Source organism: Harmonia axyridis, chromosome 3 (genome assembly GCF_914767665.1).
Source record: "Harmonia axyridis chromosome 3, icHarAxyr1.1, whole genome shotgun sequence".
Taxonomy (NCBI): domain Eukaryota; kingdom Metazoa; phylum Arthropoda; class Insecta; order Coleoptera; family Coccinellidae; genus Harmonia; species Harmonia axyridis.
This window is the reverse complement of record NC_059503.1, coordinates 1125543-1153217: the sequence shown is the minus strand read 5'-3', so window position 1 is coordinate 1153217 and position 27675 is coordinate 1125543. Positions and strand designations below refer to the sequence as shown.

At 38.8% G+C, this 27675-nt stretch overlaps 1 protein-coding gene across 2 annotated transcripts in view; it reads right to left on the bottom strand.

Moving 5' to 3' along the window:
- The window catches only part of LOC123676602 (gamma-aminobutyric acid type B receptor subunit 1), a 165799-nt gene that overhangs the window by 88839 nt on the left and 49285 nt on the right, over positions 1–27675 (bottom strand). For both annotated transcript variants that reach the window (XM_045612665.1, XM_045612664.1), the window contains exons 2-3: positions 11412–11657; positions 4390–4524 (exon numbers count right to left, since the gene is read on the bottom strand). In XM_045612665.1, the coding sequence (XP_045468621.1) occupies positions 4390–4524; positions 11412–11657 (381 nt within the window). The remainder of the gene's footprint in view (positions 1–4389; positions 4525–11411; positions 11658–27675) is intronic.

Below are 27675 nucleotides of genomic sequence, written 5' to 3'. Positions count from 1 at the left end.
TAACTTTTTCCTGGCTCTCAATTTAGGAGTTAGGAATTCGGGAAATGCAATTTGCAGGGTCTCGTGAATAAACCAGCGAAATCCGCGAGACCAGAAAAAGTTCGCCGAATCTAGTTTAAACTTCTTGGAACTAATTATTTCGACGTCCAAGTTAGAAAAATAGCCCGCGGAAGAACATCGGCAGCTAGCATATTCGGAGATTAAGAAGGGAGAATGCATCCCTTAGAAACGGTCCGGCGTCGGGGTAATTAGATTTTTCGTTTTGGCCCCGATTCCTGAGGGTTATTGGACCTTTTACCAGGGAAAATCGAAAAACGGTGAAACTGTGGCGCGCTTGTTTACTACCCATCTCTTGTTCGTTACGTCAACTATGGAATTTTTTGATGAGATTAGAGCCCGAAAAATTTCTCATCATACGGCTCGGCTTGCTCGATATTGAAAACGTAATGTGATATCTAATGGACTTTTTTTTTACATAAAATGAACGTAGCATGTTGATGTTTCTTAAGAGATGCTGCATTCAATAAAAATTTTGTTCCCAAAATTCCAGAGTCTTCTCGATAAAGGTTATTTGTTATTGAAAACCCTCAATATTTTAGCTCTGCCATAATATACAGGGCCATTAAAAAATCCCGGTCATTACTATATGAACTGATAGTTTAGTTTAGTTTTTTCAAGTGAATTTTTTTTTTATATCTCGAATTCCTATTGTTTTTTCAAACAGATTCTTTATATCCATATTAAACGTAGGTGCTTTTAATGAAATACAGCCAAATCTATATGTGAAAAAGTGATGAAGAATTGGGTTGAGGAGAAGTCGAGGTTCTTATTTGATGTTATTTTCTAACGGGTGTTTTTTTTCGAGGTGTATAACTTTAAGTTGGCATTTCTGTTCAAAATGGCGACCGATTTAACAGTTGTCAAGTGATTTATTCTCAGTTTGGTTTGGCAATTCATCATGAATAGACTCACGCCTGAACAACGCTTGCAAATAGTGCAATTTTATTTCGAAAATAACGGTTCTGTGCGGAATACGTATCGCGCACTACGTCCATTTTATTTTGTTTAGCGATGAAGCGCACTTCTGGTTGAATGGCTGCGTCAACAAACAAAACTGCCGCATTTGGAGTGAAGCTAATTCTCAAGTGTATGTCGAAACACCGTTTCATCCAGAAAAACTTAATGTTTGGTGCGCTTTATGGGCTGGTGTAGTCATTGGTCCGTACTTCTTCAAAAACGATGATGGCCAGAACGTTACAGTCAATGGTGATCGGTATAGAGCCATGATTACTAACTTTTTCATTCCTGAATTGAACAACCATGATGTCCAGGAGCTGTGGTTCCAACAAGACGGTGCAACATGTCACACAGCACAATCGATTCATTGAAAGACACGTTTGATGACCGCCTAATTTCACGTTTTTGACCTATGAATTGGCCTCCAAGATCTTGTGATTCAACACCGCTAGACTACTTTCTGTGGGGCTATGTGAAGTCAAACCCTTGACCATTTGGAAGTCAACATTCGCCGTGCTATTGCCGATATACGGCCACAAATGTTGAAAAAAGTCATCGAAAATTGGACGTCCAGATTAGATTACATCCGAGCCAGCCGTGGCGGTCATATGTCAGAAATCATATTTGAAATGTAATGCCACAAGATTATCTTGCGGGTACATAAAATTTATGTCAATCGAATAATCCATCGTTGTTTTATTGCAATTCTAAGTTCTATAGCCCTAAAAAAAACACCTTTTATATGTACATAATAACATAATGTAACCTTTCAAATGAAACAACATTGTTTCACACTGAATATATTTTTTTAAATTTTTGTATTGTTCCTTTGCTATCAGAAAACCCTTCAGTTGCCTCTCCAGAATGTTCGATGCTGCCTCTCGAGCCACATCCACACACACACAGGGTCTTATCGCAGCAAGCATGTGTCGCTTGCTTCGAAACAGATGAACACCAGATTGGAGACGATGGCAACCCTCAGCCCTTTTAGTATTCACTTGGTGTTGAATTCCAATTTATAATGTAAATACAAGGACGCTCTATTTTCCTGTTTGATGGGAGGAGTGCCGCTCTGTACAATCAAGAATTCAAGTTCTACCTCCCGAGGAGCGGAGGCATACTCGGATGTTCAATTATGGAGTTGCATCCGGGAAAATTATTAATTTAAGACGACCTTCGGCTGGTTCAGAGACGATTCTGAGCAACGAGGTTAGCCAGGGAAGAATATAATTTTATCTGGGGGGAAATTGAGGGAATCGCAGTTATTACTATGGAGATGAACTCGGTTAGGTTGAGGTGAGGTTGATCGTTTTCGTTTGGGTGGCTTGAAGAAATACAAGGGATTGTGAGTCGTCTGGTTTTAATGAAGATAACAAATTATGGTCTTGAAAATGTCAGTATATTTCAGGTTCATAAGCGATGAAGATGATATACATTGGACACAATGATTCGAAGGATCTTTTTGAACGATTGTAACATTGTGAAGGTTGTGAACTTAGTACAATTTGATATGGTTCGAACGAAGCCGAGAACCTTTTTGTAGTATTACAAGAACCTATCTGTGGTAGTATAAAAAACTGTTTCAGAGGACCACAAAACCGAAAGAGGAACACTTTGGCTGAATCTTCCTAGGTTAGATCACTCCAAAAAGTTGATACTGCGAGATTTGAGTGATATCTGTATTTTATCAAGAATATACTATACCTCTTCACTGGATTTCTTACAAGGCACTTCCGCCTCATGAAGCACCTCATGAGAATGAGTCTAACAGAAAGTGCAGGTTATGAGAGTAGGAGGAAGAAACTCCGGATCACCTGGTGAAGGAATGCCTCGCCACCGCTAGCCAACGCAAAGAATGCTTTGGACAAGAGAATTTTATGAGTGAGGAAGTAACCTTCTTGAAACTATCTCAAATACTGGAGGTAATAAGAACTCATAAACTGTAGAGTGAGCTGTATCTTAGCAAGAATATACTAGAACTCCTCACTGGATTCCTTACAGGGCATTGCTGCCTCAAGAAGCATCTCATGAGAATGAGTATAGCAGAAAACGACGAGTGCAGGTTCTTCGCGGAGGAGAAAGAATCTCCGGATCACCTCACCAAGGCATTCTGTCACCACAGAATGCCTTGCCATCGCAAAAAAATTTTGAAGAAGAGTCTTGCAGAAGTAAGGACTATGAAAGAATTGTGGAAGCGGTCAAGAGGAGCTATGAGAGAACAAATAAACAACAAAAAGAGACACAAAGGAGGAAAATGGAAAAGCTGATGAGAGACTCCAAGAAATACACACCATTAGAGGATACAAAAACGGTAGATGATGGAAACAGCCCAAATAACTATCTAACATAATATAGTCCATCATCAATATCGAGACAACAATAAGGAAGTGAATTCCTTGAAACTGTCCCAGATACTGGGGTCCATTAGAACTCTGGAACTGGAAGACGAACTGTACACTACCACGACTATTGACGAGAACTTTTCTAATGGGGGTTACAATAGATCTTAAGGTGACGATGATGATGATCTTATAATCATTGTCACATCATTCTATTTTCAAGAATTCACTATTGAAGATAATAAGAGAATATAATATTGTACAACAAGTGGTTACAGTCCAACTTCTCTCGAGGAAGAAGATGTTTTCCTACAACTGCTATCGAATGTAGCATATTCTTCATAGCTTACTCAATTTCAAAACTATGTATTGCTCATACTGTGAGAAATATTTTTCCTCACGGCACTTTGCTCACACCTCGCTTGGTAGACCAATGAAATAAGGCTTTTGAAAAGTCGTTTAATGGTAACGCAAGAAAAAAACAGATACAGTCCATAAAGGCTATTTTGAATAGGAATTAGGTACATCACTTGAATAATTTAAATTTGTGCAGTTGCGGGAAAAGTATATTGAGAAAGTCCTTTTCTCACTAGTGAGAAAAGTTGTACTTTCCTCACTTGTTGAACAATATACTGTTTTCGCTAAATGCGCAATAAAAATCAAGCTGAAATACATCTCTAGCATCTCCCAAGATGATCTTTCATTTTTACACCTTGTAGCTGTAAAGACCGTCCTATGGATTAAGGTACACCCTGTACAGCTAGACCCTGAGCCCGCAATGATAAATCAAAAATCCCGATCTATCCCACAGCAACCTCGAAGCGACCCAAGATTCATCTCGGAGCGATATCTGCGGTCCCCCAGCCTCTCGACTTGAGCGGCAATCTTCGTGCTGGGTCAGATTCCAATTTCCTGGTTGGCCAACCGAGCCGTCTATGAAATTAACATTACACCCCAGCCGCCTTGATTCTCGTTGTATAAACGCGTCTGCATGATAACCGCACAGTTAATCCAGTTTGTATAGGAGACTTACCACAACTAGGTTCCACATTTTGGCTGCCTCTGCTACCGTTGTACAAACTGTGCTGCAACCGGCGAGGAGCATCAGCTTTTGAGGTTGGTTGTAGAGGAGATTGTACATGACGCTGGCTCCCAGACCTGGCTCGCACTGAAATTTAGAAAGATCATGTTGAAAACAGTTTCGGGAAAATGCAATTTGGAAATTATTTAATATTAGCTGTAGAAGTTGAACACCTGCTATTTCAGTTAGTCGACTTCAAGAGGCGAACAGCTTTGGGACGTCATTGTACAGGGTGGGCAAATAAGAGAGGTAAGCGGCTATATCTCAGGATCCACTCATCGTTGAGACTTGCGGTAAAAAATTTTACCACTAAAGTGTACAAGAAAACACACTGGAAAATGATTTGAAGTTCATACCTCTACAGCTAGGGGGCATAATAGCTATCGTTGAATAGAAAAATGAATTTTACTCGAAAATGTTTCATATAAAGTTGAAGAAAAAATCATCACTGTAATCCTTGGAAAATTCAATATCTTTTTGAATTGTCACTTTCGATTTTACGACATCAAATAAGGGTAGGGGACAGGGAAAGATCTGACTGATTGAAATGCCTGTAACTTCAGTTTGGCTCAACATTTTTGAGCAAATTAGATCTCGTCTAAGAGATAATATCTTGTTGATTGAGGACAAAATATACTCCTGATAAATTTGTTTTTGCTGCTTTTGATAGGGGGCGCTAAGTCAGAAGTTCATTGTTTTGTTCATTTCATTCCGAAATTTCAAATTAAATGATAGGATCTTCTTAACAGAAACAGAAATTCCATAAAATTTGCATGAAAAAACCTGCAGGTCGCAAAGCGATAGTTTCAGGTTTTCTGAAATTATGGCCGAAAGAAGATATTCTTCAACTGATGCACTGCGAAAAACCAAATTGTGTCTTTAGGTTCTGACAAAAACAGAAATCCCATCAAATTTGTATGAAAAAATTAGAAGGTCGCAAAGCTATAGCTTCAGGCGTTCTGGAGTTATGGCCGAAAGAAGACACAATTCAGTTTTTCAATGCATCAGTTGATGAATATCTTTTTTCGGCCATAACTCCAGAACGCCTGAAGCTATCGCTTTGCGACCTTTTTGGGTTTTTCATACAAATTTGATGGGATTTCTGTTTCTGAATCTGAATCTCCTGAATCCAACTCAGAGAAATCTGGGATTAGATCAGAACATTTTAAGATCTCTCATTTTGAGTATGAACCGTCGTTGCCGAGCTGTAATTAACGCGAAGGGTGGAAATACCAAGTATTAAATCACTTATCAGCATTCCAGTATTTTGAAAATTGTTTATTTCTCTTCTTTCACATAAGATTCGGTGAAATCCTGAATTTTTCTTCCATTTAATGTGTCTTGTTTCGTTCAAAACCTTCCCGAGAGAACATAAAATTAAGTTATAAAGTCAATGTAGAGTTAACTTTCATTAAAATTGAGATTTTCAGAATGTGCGTTAATTGTTTTGCGCAGTGTATTTGAATCTACACTCTTCTGCTTTGAGAGTGAAAATTAATCTAACATTAAACAGTGACTCATCAACATGGATACATAGAAATATCATCATTAGTAAAGAAAGAGTGGAATTATTTTATGCATAGGCCACAAATATTTTCTATTATAACACTAAATAGTATTTCTAGGCTATGAAGTAGAACAAAATGATTCCTTCATAGCCTTTCCCGAAAGATTTGAATAATTTGGTATGTAAAATACCTTAACAAATATATAAAAACAATCAAACCGTTTATTTTCCAGAATGACTAATCGAAACCCAAATATCTAATGGGGCCATTTCAAGAATCGGTCAATTTGTATCATTTCTACTACAAACGAGTACACTTGGCAACACTTGACCCAAAACCAACCCCTACAATTTAGACTAAGAACTCACGTGAATTCCGGAAATACGTAATACGATAACCTTACCTCATCCCCGCAACAATGCCTCCTCTATCTCTCCATGTCAAAGGGTGGAATCCGACCCTGCGTGACAGTAATTCACACCTACTGCTAATTTGGATAACATCCCCAATAAGCGAATTCCTTGGATGTCCCGACAATCAGCCCTAACAGTATCTCCAGTGCACATCTAACACGCCGATAGAGGTGTATGGTTTCACGTAACATAGACCTATTTCCAGACTTATCGATTTCGACAGACCACAGCCCGTTAAGTCGTTATCTTTCTAGGTTAAGGTGTTCGTATTGCCGGCTCAATCGGGCCTGTCCCCCTAGCTCGGAACTTCATTAGGTATCGATGGCTTTCTGTTTCCTGCCTGGCTTCACAAATGGATATCTCAGAGGTTGAGTGGCTGATAAAACTACTTTGTGGGAATGATTTTTGGATTTCAATCTTGAAGAATGAATCCCAATATTCAGATTAACTCATCTCCATATATGAGTAAACTCTATACAATTACGGGATAACACTGATCAATCAAAAGGCACATTCGTTTTTCTTTGCGATGTCAAATTCTTTGAATTATAGAGCTGCAGATTCTACGACAGTGAAATCTAAAACACCTGTGGTGGGATCCTGATTGATACGTTAATAATCGGTACCCCTCCTTTCCATGACCATGGTAACTAAGGTGGTAACTATGGTGACAGGAAGGGAGAGTACCGACTCATTCGATAATAAATTAATAGAATTTAGGCTCTGGAACGCCCTTTTAGGTATTTTTAATAATGGTTCAGTAATTGATTCTCAATTTGCGTTTTTTAATTATTTAAATGGTACAGAAGACATATACTTCCGCGTAATATTGCTTATAAACTCAAAAAATCTTTATATAACTCATGAATGTAGTTTATGTAATCCGTGTTCTGAAAAAATCTCGATTAGAATGACAAATTTCATTTAAAACGACCAGACAAGTTCAAGAATTTGAATCCCGTAACAAAAAATATCGAAAAATAGAGCAGGAAATCAATTTCTTTAATTATGTAGCAAATATGTTCAGTCTGTCATACCAAAATCGATCGGCAATACCTCAGTTTCATACAGATTTCATAATTATACTTCATTATTATAATGTTGTCTATTATCTATTTATCTACACTGCGCAAAAAATTAACGCACATCCAGGAAATCTCAAATTTATTCTACAACTGAAGGTGTTCTCAATGATAATTATTTTTATCAGAATTATGCATGCATATGTTATCCACTTTCAACGTTTTTCTTCAATACAGATGTTTTTTCCCAGCAGGAATAAAAAAAGATGAGATTATCAGATTTTGAATGTATTGGCTCCATTCTGAAATCAGTTGTTCTCGATCAATTCTCGATCTAGTGATCAATAGTTTTTCTTTCGTTTGATTTTCTACACTCGATCGCTATGCAACGCGAAACACGCAATTTGACCCAAGAGGAATGTGCCCAAGCGGTAGTTTTGCGAGAAGAAGGGTGGACATACACAAGAATTGCAGAAAGGTTTGGAGTTTCCCATACAAGTGTGTCCAGAATGTTGCAGCGATTCGGGGAGACAGGTATGAATGTCCGAAGACCAGGACAGGGTAAACCACGGGTAACAACTGCCATTCAAGAACGTTACTTGAGAGTTTCTTCGTTGAGACAACGGTTTGCAACCGCTCGTCTCCTTCAAAATCAGCTTGAGCAAACTCATGGGGTGCAAATTAGCACTCAGACAATAAGAAATCGCCTCAGGGAACATGATTTAAGGTCTCGTGTCGCGGCAAGAGGCCCAGCTCTTACCCCAGCCCATCGAAGGGCGCGTTTGGATTTTGCGAGAGAGCATATCCATTGGGAAGAGGCTGATTGGGAAAGAGTTCTCTTCACACTAGTTTCGGGGGAGGATCGATTATGGTATGGGGTGGAATATCTTTGACTGCTCGCACAGACCTAGTGGTCGTTGATAATGGAGCTATGAATGCTGATAGGTATATAAGGAACATTCTTGAAGAGCATATAGTGCCATTTGCCCCATACATTGGTGAAAATTTCATTTTTATGGACGATAATGCCAGACCCCATCGTGCGCGCATCGTTCAGGAGTACCTTGAAGAGGTTGAAGTCTCTCGAATGGAATGGCCCGATCTCAATCCGATTGAGCAGTTTTGGGACAACCTCAATAGAAGGCTGAGAAGTTCAGAAAATCATCCAGCTACTCTTAATGACTTATGAATCCAACTCAGAGAAATCTGGGAAGGATTAGATCAGAACATTTTAAGATCACTCATTTCGAGTATGAACCGTCGTTGCCGAGCTGTAATTAACGCAAGGGGTGGAAATACCAAGTATTGGATCACTTATCAGCATTCCAGTATTTTGAAAATTGTTTATTTCTCTTCTTTCACATAAGATTCGGTGAAATCCTGAATTTTTCTTCCATTTAATGTGTCTTTCCGAAAGAACATAAAAAATAAGTTATGAAGTCAATGTAAAGTTAACTTTCATTAAAATTGAAATTTCCAGAATGTGCGTTAATTTTTTTGCGCAGTGTATATGTGACATACGCACTCGAAAAAAAGATTGTGTCATCAGAACCATAAAATTTCATTCCCCCACTGACCGACCCTGTTCGAGGTTTCTCATGCGTTTTTTTCCGTAATCCATCCCAGTCAGCCGGTTCCTAAAAAAAACTTGACTTCCCTTATCAGATGTACAAGCAACGTAGCCATGACTAATACACCACTAGATCTCTGCCGGGGCCTGAGATGATGAGAAATGAGCGCGCACAGAGCCAGAGATTCCATTATGAGGGAAGATCTGTGCCTCGGCTCGAGACTGACGTGCATTGTAAGAATCCGCGCCACTGACAGTGTTTTTCGAATCCAATGAAGTGGACGTGACGCGCGTATACCACAATGGAACACGGCCGTCCCGACGTTTGCTCGACGCCCAGCCACTGAATGGTACAAATCTCAGCGTTCCGCCAGTCTGACATCAGATAAATTCGGTATCATCGCGAATTCTCATGTGGCAGATTTTTCTCGCATTATGTGAAGGCCGTTTCAATATTGTGGCAGGATTCAGTATATGATATGACAGTAAGAATTTCCTGAATTCCTAGAATGAAGTTTTTTATCACTTCTGAGATTAGAAGGAAACAGATCAACACAACCGACGCCATATTAGGACATCTGAAATATCGAATCTGAAAGAACAAACACCTGAGTACAGAATGTATGTCATGAAACATGTGTAAGACCAGTTACGACACATGACGTGGAAACAAGAGCTGAAACATCTGTGAAAAAGAGAATCTTAAGAACAACCGAGGTGAAGTTCTTGAGGACAATCACAGGATATACACTGAACGATAGGCAGAGGAATACAACCATTAGGGAAAAATGCCAAGCTGGCAATGTTGTGAGGTGTATAAGAGGTGGAAGAAGTCAATGAAACCAGCACATCAACAGCATGAATCCAAACAGGCCAAGATTGCAAGAGACAACATACCTCACGAAAGAAGACCATTGGGAGGCCCACTCAAACTATGGCGAGAGATTTGGCAATCTACATATCAGGAAGAAAAAAACATGAGGAAAAAACTGAAATTAATCAGACAATGTGCCTTTTCAAAGAGGAAGAAGAGATCAAATGAATGTCTAGATCTTCGATTTCTGGATTTCTACTGACAAAATGCCTTTCCAACAGTTTGTCTTTGGAACCAGATCAGCAGGATTTGAGTTATATAATCAAAAAGCTGAGGGAAGAGTTCACCTTGGTTGTCTCACTGTCAAGCTTACTAAGTGTGAGTATTTAACCGTAGCTGACAGCAACAACCTACCTCTAGAAAACGGATCGATAAATAACCTCAACAAAGCAAAGTACCTGGGTGTCTTCTTCAATAAAGAGGAAATAGTGAAAATGATATTCATGAAAGAATTAGAAGGTCTGAGAAGCCATTGAAGTGTCGATATCCCCATAAATAAGGAAGAGAGGAAGACAGAGCTAGAGGAATGACGTCGAAGAAGCTATGAAGGCAGGAAACTTGGATAGAGTTGGAAACTGCTAACAGAGAGTCGGCTAGAGTTTTAGATAATCCTATGATCCATATGAGTTTTGACAAATCCTTAGTGCAGCCTAAGTTGCCAGAATTTCATTTGATTTTTATGAAATTCATTACGAATAACCCATATCAATTTAAGATATTCCATGCGTAAATTCTTTACAAGACAACCAGAAATTAGGTGATTCTAGAACATTCAAAAGGTGGGAATAGAGCACTACCCATTCAAAATATTAAAAATTCCCACCCACTGAATACCAACAACAACTCAAATTTTTTTACTAGTGGTTAAAAACTCTCAGAAGGTAAAAATATACTTGCTGAATCCATCGTATTCTTGAAGAAGGTAAACTATGAATATCGACCGAAACAACGGAACAAGTCCTCAATTTACCAATTGTTTTTATTTCTTAATGTTGATTAGATACATGGACTCGTCTACGATCAAAGTAATTGGAAAATAATGGGTTAACCAAATGATACGAATGATGTTGTTATCGTTATCGAACGGTTTATGTAACCGAAGCCATCTCAAAAATACGAAGTTTCCACATGAACAACAAGCTTATAAAAATAAAAACCTACAACACAAAAAATGGACAATAGAATATTATATGAAAAGAAACTGGTATACCTATTATGATGGAAATACGTTTCAAATAATGATACCTCAACGTTTCAAAAGCTCTGAAGATACTCGTGCAGGTATTATATGCAATTTTTTATCAGGCCTGCATCATTAGTTCGATAACAATGCTGGAAATAAATCTTAGATCTGTGTAATGTTTCTTCCAATTGTTGTTGATAAGCTAATTGGAATCATTACCCACTAAGCTCCTATTTTAAAAAAATTGTCTTCGATCGGTAAAATATTCTCTCCGTTCTTAATGCCCACTGTACCTTCTATATCCGACTATTTTCTGACTTGAAAAATATAGAATAATTCAACCATTCAAGTGGTATTATCCCTTCCAAAAACTGTACCAATATAAACTAAGGAAGAGTACTTACTTCACTGTCGTTGCTATGCAACTTGAGGGTGTATCCTGGCAATAGGTCCTTCCTGGCGTTGACATCTTCGAGGGCCAGATTTGCGGCAGGCATGCAAGCTTGCCCTCCCTGCCACCCTCCTTCGCCAGCAATGGGAAAAATTCCTCCGATGTGCAGCACATTGTTGTCAGAGGAACCGGCTACGTTTACGCTGAAGATTAACAACTCAAAGACTGATACTGCTGTTCCAAACCATTGTGCCCAGTTCTGAAACAAAACACGAATTCAACTGATTGCTCTTTCATAATTAATACCGAACAATTTCACGTCCAGATTTGAGAAACAGAATTTGACAATTTCGACTCAATATATATGTCAGTCATTTGCGCATAAAGAATCAACACACTGAAGAAAATTATTTAGAAGTTGGTTCTCTACTTTTAGGGTACAATTCATTTTTCATTCTATGATCGTGCAGTCTAGTTGACAGGTTATTGGCGAGAATTGATTGGAAATTTGTGATCTAGATGTTCGAGCTAATTGTGCATAAGAGATAAATAAGATTGGTGCTAAGTTGAAGATGATTTACAACCAAAACGTAAGTTTTTATGTCTCGTATTGTTTATTATTTACATTACGTCAGTTCAGACTATTCTCCAATTTGAGTTTGAAATAGTATCCAACCAATTTCATTGAAGTAGGTACCTACCTTCAATAGACACAAAGAAAATTGAAATACGAATATATCTAAATCTTCGAATCGGTTCAAATCGATATTGAAATCAAGTATGGGTTGTTGCCAATTTTCTTATCTGCGCGCATCCAAAATCCACAGACCTAATTCTCCGTTGCAAACCTGCAATAACTTTCAACTGTTATCGCTTAGCTTGTTTACTTCGGTCTCGAGAGATTTTCATATGTTTCTGGCATAATAAATTTGATAATTTTTATTCATTCCTCACAAAATTAGCAGATGTTTCCCGAAGTGAAGGTATTATCGATATTTTATGATTGATTATGTTTTGAATAAATTTTCCTACTGATTTATTATTTTAGGAGTGAACGCTGATGAGTATTTGTTTCGAGATAATATAGAAGACTTGAATTTTCATTAATCATGGTTTTTCGCTTCTAAGAAGAAAGAGTCTGGATTCTTCAAAATGATTGAGTAAGGAAAGCATAACATACCTACTCGAACCGTTAACATTTTACGTACCTATCTACTTGGTTGATTCAAATTTGAATTTGAAGTAGAAAACTATGATTTTTTTATATCTTCCTCTTCCAATAATTATCGATATGGGAAAATTGAAGCCTCTAAGTTAAGGTGCATTCAAGTGGAAATATTTTTACGTTCTACGAATACAGGGTGTTTTTTGTATTAATTTTACTTCATTACAAAAAGGGTGAATAAGTAGTAAAAGTAATTAATTTTTTAATCACAGCTTGCTTACTGGATTTTTCTAATAATTTGTATTATCCTGAGGATTACTAGAGAATTATTTGAAACTTTCTTCTCGAAATTTATAGCTGATACGACAAAACCACAAGGCATCAAAAAGTTCAGTACTGAATCAGAGTTCCTTTCTACATTTTTTTAAACTACCAGTGATCTACCGAAAAAATTCTGAAAAAAAATATCACTCTGATTTCAAAATTACCATATAATATAATGAAAACATTAAATTGGAATATCTACGCAAAATTTAAGTTGAATATCTTGTGGAGAGGAGTTGCTATGAAAACACACCATGTATCTCGAAAACAAAGCATTTGCAGGCTCATGTTTATTGAACTTTTTTTCCTTGAAAATATTTGAAGAACCTCTTATTTAGAAACACCCTGTCTAAGCTAAATTTCAACCTAGTCGGATCTTTTATTACAGAAATGATGAATTTTTGTCGCTATCTTGTTTTAATATTCTGTGACGCAATTAACATACAATTTTGTTCCCAGCTTGAAATTGTTTTTTTTACATGAGCACACAAAAATTAGGTTAGATCTATAGTCCGGAATATTAGCTGTTTTCCGATATTCTGCCTGATTTTCTTTAATTATGTTTACACGATCAATGCGAAATTCCGCCTGAGGCTTGAAACTGTTATTCTCTATTCACAAGCAAAATTCCAACTAGATTGGATCTGTTATCATGAAAATATTGGATATTAATACGTTAATATTCATCCTAAATTATATTTGGTTATTTTTCAACGTATTCAAATTGTATTTGATAACAAATACGTCATCATTGAGTCGACGGTCAAAACTCACATTTTGCACGTATTATTATAAATTCTTCAGATTGAATCTGACCCGAGGCGGACCCTTGGGGAATACCCGGAAGAATAAGAGTAAGTATGCGAGGACATGCAACATTCCCAACAATGGAACTCATTTCGCACCGTCTTTCACCTTCTATTTGCCAAGTCGACAAGTTGCCGCCTTCCATTTGATGCATGCTTGCCGCATGTGACATTTATCCGTGGAACAAAGGAAACGCGCGGTAAAAACGGCATATTTTATCGATCGAACGTCCCGATTCGTCAGGAAAACCATTGTTTATTCAAACGCGGCTGACTTTCGAAAGTTCCATGCACCCTTGCCGGTTCCATCCGTTTTCCCATTCTTGGCTTTTTCCCAAGTTACAAAGACAATTCATCAATAAGTTAGTGGGGCAATAAATAGAACATGACGTAGGCCTTGCCGTGCAAGCGTGCTACGTGGAGTGACGATTAATCCGAGCCTTAGTTAGGGGATGATAAATGAAGCCGAGAAATAATGCCCGGTGCAGACGTTTTCATTCTGCGTACCTAAGGCCGATCCGAATAGGAATGACGTGTTGTTTTAAGGGAGGTATTCGGTTCCGAGAATAGTTTCACGGAAGATTGGCATCGAGGCGTGGTATTCTTGGGTTGCGAGCTTTGTTTACTTGATGAAGACGAGAGGAAATTGTTGCTGTTGATTCGGGGATGTCGCTTTAACAAAGATTTATGGTAGTTTCGGATAAAAATACTAGAAAATTTCGATTGGAATTTTTTCGAAGATGTAGTAGTAGTTGTAGTAGATTTGGGGGTTTTTTATTGCACCGCGATCTTATGGTCTATTGTGCCCCCCCAAAAAAGTTGGCTAGAACAACTATAATCGAGACTGCCAACTCTCCTTGAAGCCAGATACTAACTTGAAACTCCAATGTGTTCTAGATCACAACTCGATTAATAAAAAACGTTTTTCGGCAACCGTCCGGGAAGTGCTCACTTCCCGGACGCTTTTTCTCTGAGAAAGTAGCATTTCCCGGCCTAGTCCGGAAAGTTCGTACTTCCCAGACTAGGCCGGAAAAGAATCATAGAATCCATAGCAACCGAGATAACGGCTGACAGTTCATATGAAATTAGTTGTCAAAAATCTGCATGTTTTTTGATCGCAATCGCAATAAAATATGGAAAGCAGCAGCGATAGTGTTATTTTACATGGTTGCCGAAAAAATATTGTACGCAACACGCCCGAAAATGATTTTTTTGGACTCGCTCCTCGGACTCGTCCTGGAATTTTGTCTATTCGTCCAAAAAAACCCTAATTTCCGGACTTGTTATTACTATTTTATTTGAGGGGGCTGTGACCAATATTTTAGGAAATATAACGATTCTCGTGAAGAAATTCAATTTTCACTGTTTTTTTTTCTAAATTTCGAGTTCAGTTTTCTCTCAAACTGTGAGTTCTACGAAAAATCGGTGAGTGATGTGGAAATTAGCGATCTCTTATTAGACAAATCCGGTCCAACCCAAAAATTTTTTTGTCCATAATTCTCACTCAAATACGCAATAACTAGAAGTTCTTTCATGTAATTTTCATACCTTTCTGTCAATCGATATGATTACGTAGATGACAAAAATGCTTGAAGTTGGGCAATTAAAACATTAATTCAGAAATTATAGGTTATAAACTGAAATTTAGAAAAGAAATGTATATCATTTTCTCGAGGCTGCCTTTTCTTCTGGACTCAAGGTACGGACTGGAAACTTCAGCATGTTTTAGATCATATTTCGATAATCGAAAAACGTTTTTATATGAGGGGTCTGTAACTAATATTTTAGGAGATATAACGATTCGCGTGAAAAACTTCAATTTTGACTGATTTTTCAGAAATTTCGAGTTCAGTTTCCTCTTAAACTATGAGGTCTACGAAAAATCGGTGAATGGTGTGGAAATTGATGATCTTTCATTATCCAAATTCTGTTCTCACCCAAAAAATTTTTTATCCAGAATTTTCACTCCAATACACAATTCGTAGACCTTAAAAAAATCAAAAATCGAGACATAATACTGACTTGAAACCTTAAAATGTTTTAGATCACAGCTCGATTCATAAAAAACTTTTTTTTTTGAAGGAGCTGTAACCAATATTTTGGAAGATAGAACGATTATTGTTATTCTATGTTGACGGTTTTTTTTCCAAATTTCGAGTATAATTTAATAATAAACTTTGAGGATTACGAACAATCGGTAAGTGGTGTTGGTATAAACAATCCCGAATCAGCCCAAAAATTTCCATATCGAAAAATCATTCTCAAAATTTCGTCGAACTAAAATTTTGACCGCCCCACAATACAACCGTCCTATGTCGATAGAGTTGTCGAACCGCATCCCGCCCCTGCTAACAATTTATTCACGGGCGTTAACTTGTCAAAAGCAGGAAGTGATCCCAAATCTAATATAGCAACATGATGAACGAGCAGCCTCGATGGCTGTTCCGCGTCCATTGTGCCCAAATTCACCTGCACCGGCGGATTTGGGCCTGATGAACGGCTGCTGGGCGAGAACAGATAAACGTATGTTCACACGATAGCAGTCGCGATGTAATGAATTTTCAGTTGGCATGCCTGCTCTGCCGCCGCCGCCCCAGCTCCCCGGGGAGAAAATTATTCCGACGTTTTGTGTTTGTGTGTGGAAAATCTAGAATTGAACGGTTTATGTCTTTTGTGCCGCCTACCGGATTAACAGATGGGTTCGGGATTTTCGGGGAAGGATGTCGAATTGACGTCTGTGCTCGCGCTGACTTAATCTGGACTTCTTCGCGAATTGCTCAGTTTATTGACGAGCTGGTAGGTCCTGTGTCAGGAACGTGCAGTTTGTCTGGTTTTATCTCTTATGATTTTTAATTCCTTGTTTTTCAATGCATTCTTTCAGTTTTACTTCACATACAAATTTTATATACAGGATGTCCCCAATTCGATGCTCACTAAAAACGTCTAGATATAAAATGTGTTTTTTTTAGAACTATAGAACTTTAAATTGCAATAAAACAACGATGGATTATTCGATTGACATGAATTTTATTTATCCGCAAGATAATCTTGTGGCATTACATTTCAAATATGATTTCTGGCATATGACCGCCACGGCTGGCTCGAATGTAGTCCAATCTGGACGTCCAATTTTCGATGACTTTTTCCAACATTTGTGGCCGTATATCGGCAATAACACGGCGAATGTTGTCTTCCAAATGGTCAAGGGTTTGTGGCTTATCCGCATAGACCAATGACTTCACATAGTCCCACAGAAAGTAGTCTAGCGGTGTTAAATCACAAGATCTTGGAGGCCAATTCACAGGTCCAAAACGTGAAATTAGGCGGTCACCTAACGTGTCTTTCGATAAATCGATTGTGGCACGAGATGTGTGACATGTTGCGCCGTCTTGTTGGAACCACAGCTCCTGGACATCATGGTTGTTCAATTCAGGAATGAAAAAGTTAGTAATCATGGCTCTATACCCATCACCATTGACTGTAATGTTCTGGCCATCATCGTTTTTGAAGAAGTACGGACCAATGATTCCACCAGCCCATAAAGCGCACCAAACAGTCAGTTTTTCTGGATGTAAGGGTGTTTCGACATACACTTGAGGATTAGATTCACTCCAAATGCGGCAGTTTTGTTTGTTGACGTAGCCATTCAACCAGAAGTGCGCTTCATCGCAAAACAAAATAAAATGGATGTAGTGCGCGATACGTATTCCGCACAGAACCATTATTTTCGAAATAAAATTGCACTATTTGCAAGCGTTGTTCAGGCGTGAGTCTATTCATGATGAATTTCCAAACCAAACTGAGAATAAATCACTTGATAGCTGTAAAATCGGTTGCCATCTTGAGAACAGTAATGCCAACTTGAAGTTATATACCTCGAAAAAAAAACAACCGTTATTTATTTCGACTACTACTTACAGCTACAGCCATCTTTTGCAAAACGGCGAAAGCAAACTTAATTTGCTCTGATCGTCATTAACTTCCCCAGCTGACCTCAACAGTACTGAAATAGAGCTGACTGACTATCGTTATTTGAGCCTTATGAAGATAGCCGAAAAATATCATCGCCAGAGGATCTAATTCCCTTTCAGACTGATCCCTCGGCATCATTATCGAAAACAACGAGGCCAGGAGCGTCAATATAGAGGCAGAAACGTCCTAGAAAAGTGTTCCGAACGTTGCCCGGGGAAATCCGAAAACCCCCAAGGCTGCAACATTGCCGCATTGTTTCCCCCTAAACGTGTATACACTTTTGCCACCGCATTCCCAACGAACCGCACAGCGCAATTAAGCAGTTTCCCCCAAAATTGAAAATTTATATTCCTTCGCTTCCGTCGCCCAAATTCAATCTGGGAGTTTCTGTATCAAGAGACAATGGAAAACAACATTAGGAACATTATTCCGGAGGAAGTTAAATGAGGAAGTGTTGTTATCCGCGTTTATGAATATTCAAAATAATTAGAACGCCGTCACCTCGCCTCGTCTGTCTGAGGTGGCGCGCGGAGAGGGCTAGGCCCTAATCCGAGATTATGCGAGCTACCTTACGTTCGGCTTATTAATTTTGGTGGGGTCTTGTGCCGTTCAATTTGCAACGCGTTGCTCTGGGTTTTCGGCACAGACGGTCTTCGAACTCTGCTGCTGTTTATACTTGGGAGATCGGGAAGTTAGGCTGTTGTTGTTTGCGCTGGAAATTTGATACCTTCGTTGCCACAAGGGTCTGTGCTTGGGCCGTTTCTATTCATCAAAAGCCATACGATATAATCTAAGGGAAATTGTAAGTTGTAGGTTTAAGGAGGTTTCGTTCCACCATGACTTTTTGGTCTACGATCATCTAAAGAATGCTTTGAGCTCGCTATTTCGAAATTTCTACTAGCTCATTACATTTTAGTCCCTTTTGAATTCGTGTCTGTAAGTAAGTGTGTGTCCATAATTCTCACTAACTGCCTCAACTACTACAATTCTCATTCGATTTTGATGAAATTTCATACGATTATTCTCTTGAGGCCACTGATGAAAAATTCTATGTCAAAATAGGTTCATAGAGTATGGTCTCGTGCAGTCCAATTTGCAACGCGTTGCTCTGAGTTTTTGCACAGACGGTCTTCGAACTCTGCTGCTGTGTGTCTACTTGGGGGATCGGGAAGTTAGGCTGTTGTTGTTTACGCTGGAAATTTGATACCTTCGTTCCCACAAGGGTCTATACTTGGGCCGTTTCTATTCATCAAAAGCCATACGATATTATCTAGAGGAGATTGTAAGTTGTTGATTTAGGGAGGTTTCGTTCCACCGTGATCTTATGGTATATGACCATCTAAAGGAAGCTTTAAGCTCGCCATTTCGAAATTTCTACTAGCTCATTACATTTCAGTCCCTTTTGAATTCGTGTCTGTAAGTGAGTGTGTGTCCATAATTCTAACTAACTGCCTCAACTACTACAATTCTCATTCGATTTTGATGAAATTTCATATGATTATTCTCACGAGGCCACTGATGGAAAATTCGATGTCAAAATAGGTTCAATTTGCAACGCGTTGCTCTGGCCGTTCGCACAGACGGTCATCGAACTCTGCTGCTGTATGTCTACTTGGGAGATCGGGAAGTTAGGCTGTTATTGTTTGGGCTGGAAATTTGATACCTTCGTTGCCACCAGGGTCTGTACTTGGGCCGTTTCTATTCATCAAAAGCCATACGATATAATCTAAAGAAGATTGTTAGTTGTTGATTTAGGGAAGTTTCATTCTACCGCGACCTTATGGTCTATGATCATTTAAAGGTAGCTTTAAGTTTTCTAATTCCAAATTTCCGCTAGCAAATTACATTTTAGTCCCTTTTAAATACCTTCATTTTCATCTCTGTAAGTGTGTGTGTTCGCAATTATTACTGCCTCAACTACTACAATTCTTATCCGATTCTAATGAAATTTCATACGACTATTTTGTTAAGCCCACTGGTGAATAATAATCGATGTCGTTCATACAAACATATGTAATTTCGTTTTTTCAATAATTATAAATATACCTATCAAAGAAAACTCTTTTAGAATTGCCATTGTTTCGTTGCTTGTGAGGCCCGTCTTGTTGAAAATATAAAAACTTCAAATATTGCTTGGTAGCGCCTTTCATTCACCAGAGAAAATGAGGCTTGAGCCTCATTTTCGAATGAGTAAATTCAAATCACGTCGCCAGCCCAAAAACCGCACCAAGCAATAACAAGTTGAGGAAAAAGAGGCCTTTTTAAAAATATTTCTTTGATTTTCTGAGCCCCAAATGTGTCAATTCAGCAAATTAACGTAGCATCCGAGGTGAAAATGGGCTTCAGCACTGAAGATTATTGTTCGATGAAAATCTGATTTTTTTGATACATTTTAAGGACTCAAGATACGATGCTAGTGATCGACCAGTTTTTGTTTTAAACGTACTTTAAAACCCTTTGTATTTATGCTTTTGCATAAATAAAGAAGAATGTCTAATTGCCAATATTGACGACGAATCGACAATTTGGGTTTTCCTCAATTCTACGGGCAACAGCAGCAATATTCTCAGTTGTTCTTGAGCGGCGCACACAGTTTCGATTCTTAATATTACTCACTTGTCCCAACAGCGCAAAATTTTCCTACAAGTTTACTATTTTCGGATGAGAGGGTGTTTCACGACTACCCAAAACTGCTTTTTTTGACGTTGTTTTACTTGCCTAATGTCAAGAGAGGAGAGCTTCAAAAGTATCAACTGCCCAGATAGCGACTATTCGAATGAAATCTCTTATTGCAAAAACCTTTACATAAAATAGTTTTTATCAATACAAAGCAAGCCAAGGGCTTTTTGCAAATTGGCGCAGGCGCCAGTACTCTCAAATGGTTCAGAGAGGTTCAGATTCTTTGGGACCCACCTAGGGATTCGCAGTTCATTAAGACATAAAGTAAAACTAGATCATAATAAATTTTGATACATTACTAACATAATCTGCAAGAACTATTTGGTGTTCTGACAACCATCGTATATCTTCCAATTATTTTCCATATTTAAAACGATTAATCTGAGTGTGAAAGTAGGCCTTATGTCTCTCCGATTTGCTCAAATTGCAGGCTGTTCAAAATAAAATATGTTATTGGAAAATCCTTCAGTATAAACCAATGATTCTATCAGTGTCAACATAAACGCAGCACACCCAGAGTCCCCACACTTCATCTCACATCACGGCAATTCCCGCAAGGAAAGCCGCACACATTCAGGACGGGATAAATATGAATTTATGCACCCTTAAGGACGTCTTCGTGTCGTCTCCGCCGCTGCGAATTCTTGCATATTTCACCGCCATATTTCCACCACTAGTGGAATCATCGGATATTTCGAGAGTACGCCCGGCCGTATCGGAAACCTCAAGAGAGACTCTCTCGGGCCAATATTCAAATTCGCGGAGCGTGAAGAGACCGGGATATTTGTTTTGCAGTTGATCATTTTCGAATTTCGCGCCAGTCGCGTGAATATTGAATAAGAGATCCGGCCCTGGAATATTTAGTATCGCATCAAGCGGTTGATGGTGGGACGGACATGAAATCAACTGCTGGAAAATTTATCGAGGGTTCCTCGTTTACGTATTAATGGTCGATGAATATTTCAGGAATGGTTTGATATGCATTAACGACCTTTTCGCTTTGGGATCAGCGTTGCAGTAATGATGGAGCAGCAGGTATGAAATCAGTGTGGGGATAGCAACCCAGATCTAAAAGAAGCCTTCAAACATAAAAAAACTGCTCTCTCAACTTTCTGGTTTAGAAAAAGTTTTTCTAAAAACAGAAACCTTCAGTTTTCAAAGATGATAATCTGGCAATTTCTAGCAACAGAGCGATTCACAAGCTTCTGCATCGCAGCAACTGCGTCGAGCGCACGACAAGCCATGATGTCCATACTTGCCGCCTAACAGGCCAATTGTCCTCGGTCTACCATAGTAAAAACATTTTTTTGGTTGTTTTGTTCGATTTTGTTATTCAACATAGTTGTCCTCGAGGGCGATACAGCGATTATATCTATCTTCCAACTTTTCGATACCATTTTTGTAGTACGATTTGTCGCTTCAAAATAGGCCTCAGTTTCGACGATTACTTCTTCATTGGCGCTGAATTTCTTTCCAACGAGCGTTTTTTTGATTTGATTTGAGGTCTGAGAACACGAAAAAGTCGCTGGGGCCAAATCTGGCAAATACGGTGGATGCAGAAGCAATTCAAAGCCCAATTTATGCAATTTTGCCATTGTTTTCATTGATTTGTAACACGGCACATTGTCTTCATGAAACGGCACATTGTCTTCATGAAACAGCACCTTTTTTTCTTCAAATGGGGCCGTTTTTTAACGATTTCATCCTTCAAACGATCCAATAAGGTTATATAATAATCGCTGTTGATGTTCTGGCCCTTTGGAGGTGATCAATGAAAATTATAATTGTGTATCCCAGAATACTGATGGCATAACCTTGCCAGCTGACTGTTGTGTTTTTCCTCGCTTTAGATTCGGTTCATCGTGTGCAGTCCACTCAGCTGACTGTCGATTGGACTTCAGAGTGAAATGATGGAGCCATGTTTCAGCCATCGTTCCATATCTACGCCAAAATTCAGGTTTATTGCACTTGAACAGCTTCTGGATCATTAACACGTTATTGCTCTCGAACGATCGTAAGCTCGCGTGACACCCATTTTGCACTCAGGTTTCTCATGTATCTTCACAATGTCTGCTATCTCGATCAACTTCACTTCACGGTCATTCAAAATTATTTTGTGAACATTTTTGATTTTTTAGTCGGTGACAGCCTCTTTTGGGCGTTCACTGCGTTCGCTGTCTTCGGTGCTCATTTCGCCACGTTTAAACTTAGCATACCAATCAATGATGATTTATTTTCCTGCTGCATACCCCGGAAACTCTTCATCAAGCCAAGATTTGGCTTCAACTATATTTATCCCTTCAAAAAGAAATATTTCGTCAGCACACAAAATTCTTTTTTTTCATATTTTTTCAAATAACAAAAGTAGCTACACTCACAATGCAATATCTCACAAACTAATGGTCGGACTGCTGTAATTTTGACACGTATCATTTGAAGCTTGGTACTCACTAAAAATCATATGGATTTAATACTAGCACCGCCATCTGTGCATCAGACCGGAGACTTTTCAATTGGCTTAATATATTATAAAGAAAATTTGATTGAAATTCTTACTGAAAATGTGTTTTATTTACTTTTACTTCCAAAACCACAAAATGGATAACAACAGAAAGACCTTTTATTCTTCATTGACTCCACCTTTCTACCTTTAGACTGATAAAAAACCAACAACGACGACTTTGTATAGACTGCAAAAGTGAGTGGATCTCCTCCTTGGAATTCCAGATCCCCATCAAGTACTCAAATGCAAATTGAAGGTATCATGTCTCCACTAAATCCAATGCATGCTCGAAACCCGGTTTCGCCTCCATATCCCCATCTTTCCGAGTTAACAAAATTATTTACCGCCCCTATCGGCGTAAAGTTTGTTCCCATACGTCGAACATATCCGATTCCGCGAGAACATCTCATTTTCCTCGGCGAGGGGTTGAAACTTCCCCTGACGAAATAAGATCCTTATGCAAATTCGTTCGATAAGCATGGCCGTCTAAGGCGCCGCATCACTAAGCACGATTTATGCATATTTGAGGCATAAGTCGAATGTTTACCTTACGATGTTTCCTCTGCGGCCGGATTAGAGTCATGTGTATCCAGCATCAGTGGCGTTCCAGGTTTGGGGGAGTTTATCAGGCTCTCCTGATAAACTAATATTTTGGAGTATTGCTCTGATGGGGATTTTATAGATTTTGAAGAATTAGTTTCTCAACTTTCTAGAAAAATAAGGCACTCCAATTCAAATTTTTTGAATTTTCGGGCCTACAGTGGCGTGCATCCCTAGTTTGTTTATTTGGAGTTACAGACAAGACAACAACTGCAGAGGTCATTTCAAAGTATTATCAGATTCCATTGAGAAGAACATCAAAAAGTTGTCATATTCTGTCAGGTATATGTGAGACCTCTCAGAAGCTCACACATATACCTGAGAGAGTCAGGATAGGAAACAGAGAGTATACAATAAAAAATCAGATACTCAAAACAGGCCTGGCTGTACTTCACTCAAAAGAGTGCTCAATTATTTAAGACAATGAACAAACTGATGAACTTGTTGAAGTGACACCAACCTCTGCAGGGCTGACTTATTCAGTAGACCTGGAAAAGAGCACCACAGAGCCATAGTCTGCAACAGAAACTCAGTAATAAGAGATTTTTCTTGAAGAATTTACCTGGACAAGCAAAAAGGTTTGAGAAATTTTCTGTGTTCAGAAGAAAGCTGGCGCAGCTACCACTAGCTAAACTTCGAATTATTTTGGAACTGCTTACAGGGTCTATATCACGAAGGTCCAGAACTGGCCAACCTAGGAAGCACAAATGCGGTAAAAACTGTTCTAAATCCTCACGAATGATAGTTGATATTTAGTTGGATTTGCCTATGTTGTAGAACAACATAGAACAAAAATTCAGAACTGGATAGAGAACTGGTTGATTCCCAAAAGTCGATTGCTATACTGCATCTTCTATTATATTGTCAGCCACCAACTGAATCTGTTGAGGAAATTGAGTTTTATCTATATCTGCTAGACAAGCCAGAAGACTTCATTCAAACATTAATTCCAGGATTCCCTGTTTTTAGTGCCACTTCAGACCAATCTTGATATCACTCAAAGAAAGATTTCAGTTTAACTCAAAGATTAATCGCTCCAGATATAATATCGGAAATTCTATTCGGATAATGAACAAGGCAGTCAGCAATTCCAAGTTGTCACGCCATTTATATGGATTAGTTGGCGAGATAGATCGAAAAGGAGGATTATTAAGATGATATATCGGAGTTTAACAGCTGCAACTTCTTTTGAAATAAAATCACACCAGATAGATTGGGAAAAGAGATCAACTCATCAGTTATATCACCTGTTGGTTACATCTGAAGGATTATTCTGCCAAAATTTAGGAAGGCACTCCAGAAGCATATGCTCCCAAGTATTACGTGATGTAATATCCCTATCAATATGTATAAAACCAGATTAAAGCCGTCCTACACAAAAAGTTCAGTCATCCTTCAATAAAACCACTCCAATTAGCGTTTCTATTGAATATCCTCTAATTAATCAAAACTCACAAATGGAATATACTATGGGGTTCAACCACCAAGTTTCCTAAGGTCAGTAATTCGAACATTTTGCCTGCAGATATACAACTATGCCTTATTGATTACCAATCGATTGTACACGGGCCCAATCCGTGATTCGCATAGTTTAATCAACGCAAAGGTCGGAGGGTCTCCGTTGTAATCAAGGCAATATTGAAATCGTATAATTTAATAACTGAAACTAACAACTAACCTGTATTACATGGATTGTACCACAATCCCTCTGGGGATCCTGGCTACATCGATAAAATTGTAACTAGACATGCACTGCGACACGTTTATTGGTTGCGTGTAAAACAGAACTAGGACTATTTGTACGAACACACTAAACATTGATAGTCCTGGATAAACCAGCATGTGCTACAGAGGGATATGGCTTGTTCGGGAATTCATATCGGAATATGCGAGGATAGAATTAGGTTTTTGAGGTCTTTGAAGTTTTTCGTATTCTTGATTGAGTGGTGAAAAAAATCCAATGGTTGCCACTTATGGTAAAAAAAACTCTTCCGGAAGCTTGAAATGAACATTTCAGAGTGGTAGTTTACCAATGGGTATTCAGGATACTACCCATAGAAGGTGATGCAGCTGCCCCAAATAGAGCTTCTGGTTTCTGAGAGACTACTGATTGAGCACAGTCAGTACCTTCTGTGCCGCCGTGGATCTGCAGGCAGCCTTCGAGAATTGGACTTGGTAACCTCTGCATATATACTATGAAACAGAAATGACCAGCTCAAAATTCTCATGGAGTGAGAGCCGAGACCCTGGACATTGTCAGCTTTGTCAATGTTGTGAACGATATCTTTAGGAATTGATAACTAGGATCTACGACTAGAAAAAAAGATCACAGTGATGAGAATTCTGAAAGGTTGCTTTCTAGCTCGCTTTCTAGTCCATAGACCCCAACACTCAATAAAGGGTATTCTTTTTAGAGCTATAGAACTTTAAATTGCAATAAAATAACGATGGATTATTCGATTGACTTGAATTTCATTTATCAGCAAGATAATCTTGTGGCATTACATTTTAAATATGATTTCTGGCATTTAATCGCCACGGCTGGCTCGGATGTAGTCCAATCTGGACGTCCAATTTTTGATGACTTTTTCCAACATTTGGGGCCGGCAATAACACGGCAAAAGTTGTCTTCCAACTGGTCAAGGGTTTGTGGCTTATCCGCATAGACCAATAAGTTTACATAGCCCCACAGAGAGTAGTCTAGCGGTGTTAAATCACAAGATCTTGGAGGCCAATTCACAGGTCCAAAACGTGAAATTAGGCGGTCACCAAACGTGTCTTTCAATACATCGATTGTAGCACGAGCTATGGGACATGTTGCGCCGTCTTGTGGAAACCACAGCTCCTGGACATCATGATTGTTCAATTCAAGGATGAAAAAGTTAGTATTCATGGCTCTATACCGATAATCATTGACTGTAACGTTCTGGCCATCATCGTTTTTGAAGAAGTACGGACCAATGATTCCACCAGCCCATAAAGCGCACCAAACAGTCAGTTTTTCTAGATGTAACGGTGTTTCAACATACACTTGAGGATTAGCTTCACTCCAAATGCGGCAGTTTTGTTTGTTGACGTAGCCATTCAACCAGAAGTGCGCTTCATCGCTAAACAAAATAAAATGGACGCAGTGCGCGATACGTATTTCGCACAGAACCATTATTTTCGAAATAAAATTGCACTATTTGGAAGCGTTGTTCAGGCGTGAGTCTATTCATGATGAATTTTCAAACCAAATTGAAAATAATCACTTGGCAGCTGTTAAATCGGTCGCCATATTGAACAGTAATGCCAACTTAAAGTTATATACCTCGAAAAAAAACACCTGTTATATACTTTAACGTTAGAGAGCCCTTAGAAGAGTAAAACTAAACAATAGTAGGCACTCAGAATTCCAGTCTTCGCCAACTCATTCGTAATTGGCAGTGAAAAAAACCATAATTCTAAGAATATATTACGCACACTTGTTCCAAATGATGAATTCTCACATCATTCTCGGGATCCCCATATGGGAACATTTGTAGGAGGCATGGAACACTCCCCTTGCCCGATCTCATAACCCGCGGCATTTTTCAATATTTCTCCATATGCGGGGATCTTCTGACAGCCCTCATCGTTCCTTCATCTGAGGAAACGCGAATTACACTAAAGATATATCATCCCTTAGACAAGGCCGTTTCGGAGATTTCCTGCAGCGATTCTTCCAGTATTCTAATTTGTTCTGGATGCTTGACCTGGAAAGTTCTTCATTTCGATTTAATATCCGCAACGTATGTTTCAGATAGAGATTAAATTGGTCCCGGTTTTGGAAAATGGGAGAGGTTGTGAACGAGCTGCTGGAATTTTGATCAGGAATAACACTGCAGAAACAATTCCAATATCAGCGTTGCCTCATTTTCGAACATAATCTCATGAATTTTCTCCGTAACGGGGGACCTTGAATATACAGCAGTGCTGCACGTATTAAAATTCATCTGGAATGAACGACGAGAGGCTTAATGTGATTAGGTTTCGCCATATTATGAAATGGACTATGCGGTATTCAGACGAGTTTGTTTCTTGCAGAATCCGACGCTGACTCAACCATGAGAATCGACCTGAAAATACAGCTTCTTTTATATCTGACTCATATATAGACTCACGCCTGAACAACGCTGGCAAATAGTGCAATTTTATTTCGAAAATAATGGTTCTGTGCGGAATACGTATCGCGCTCTACGTCCATTTT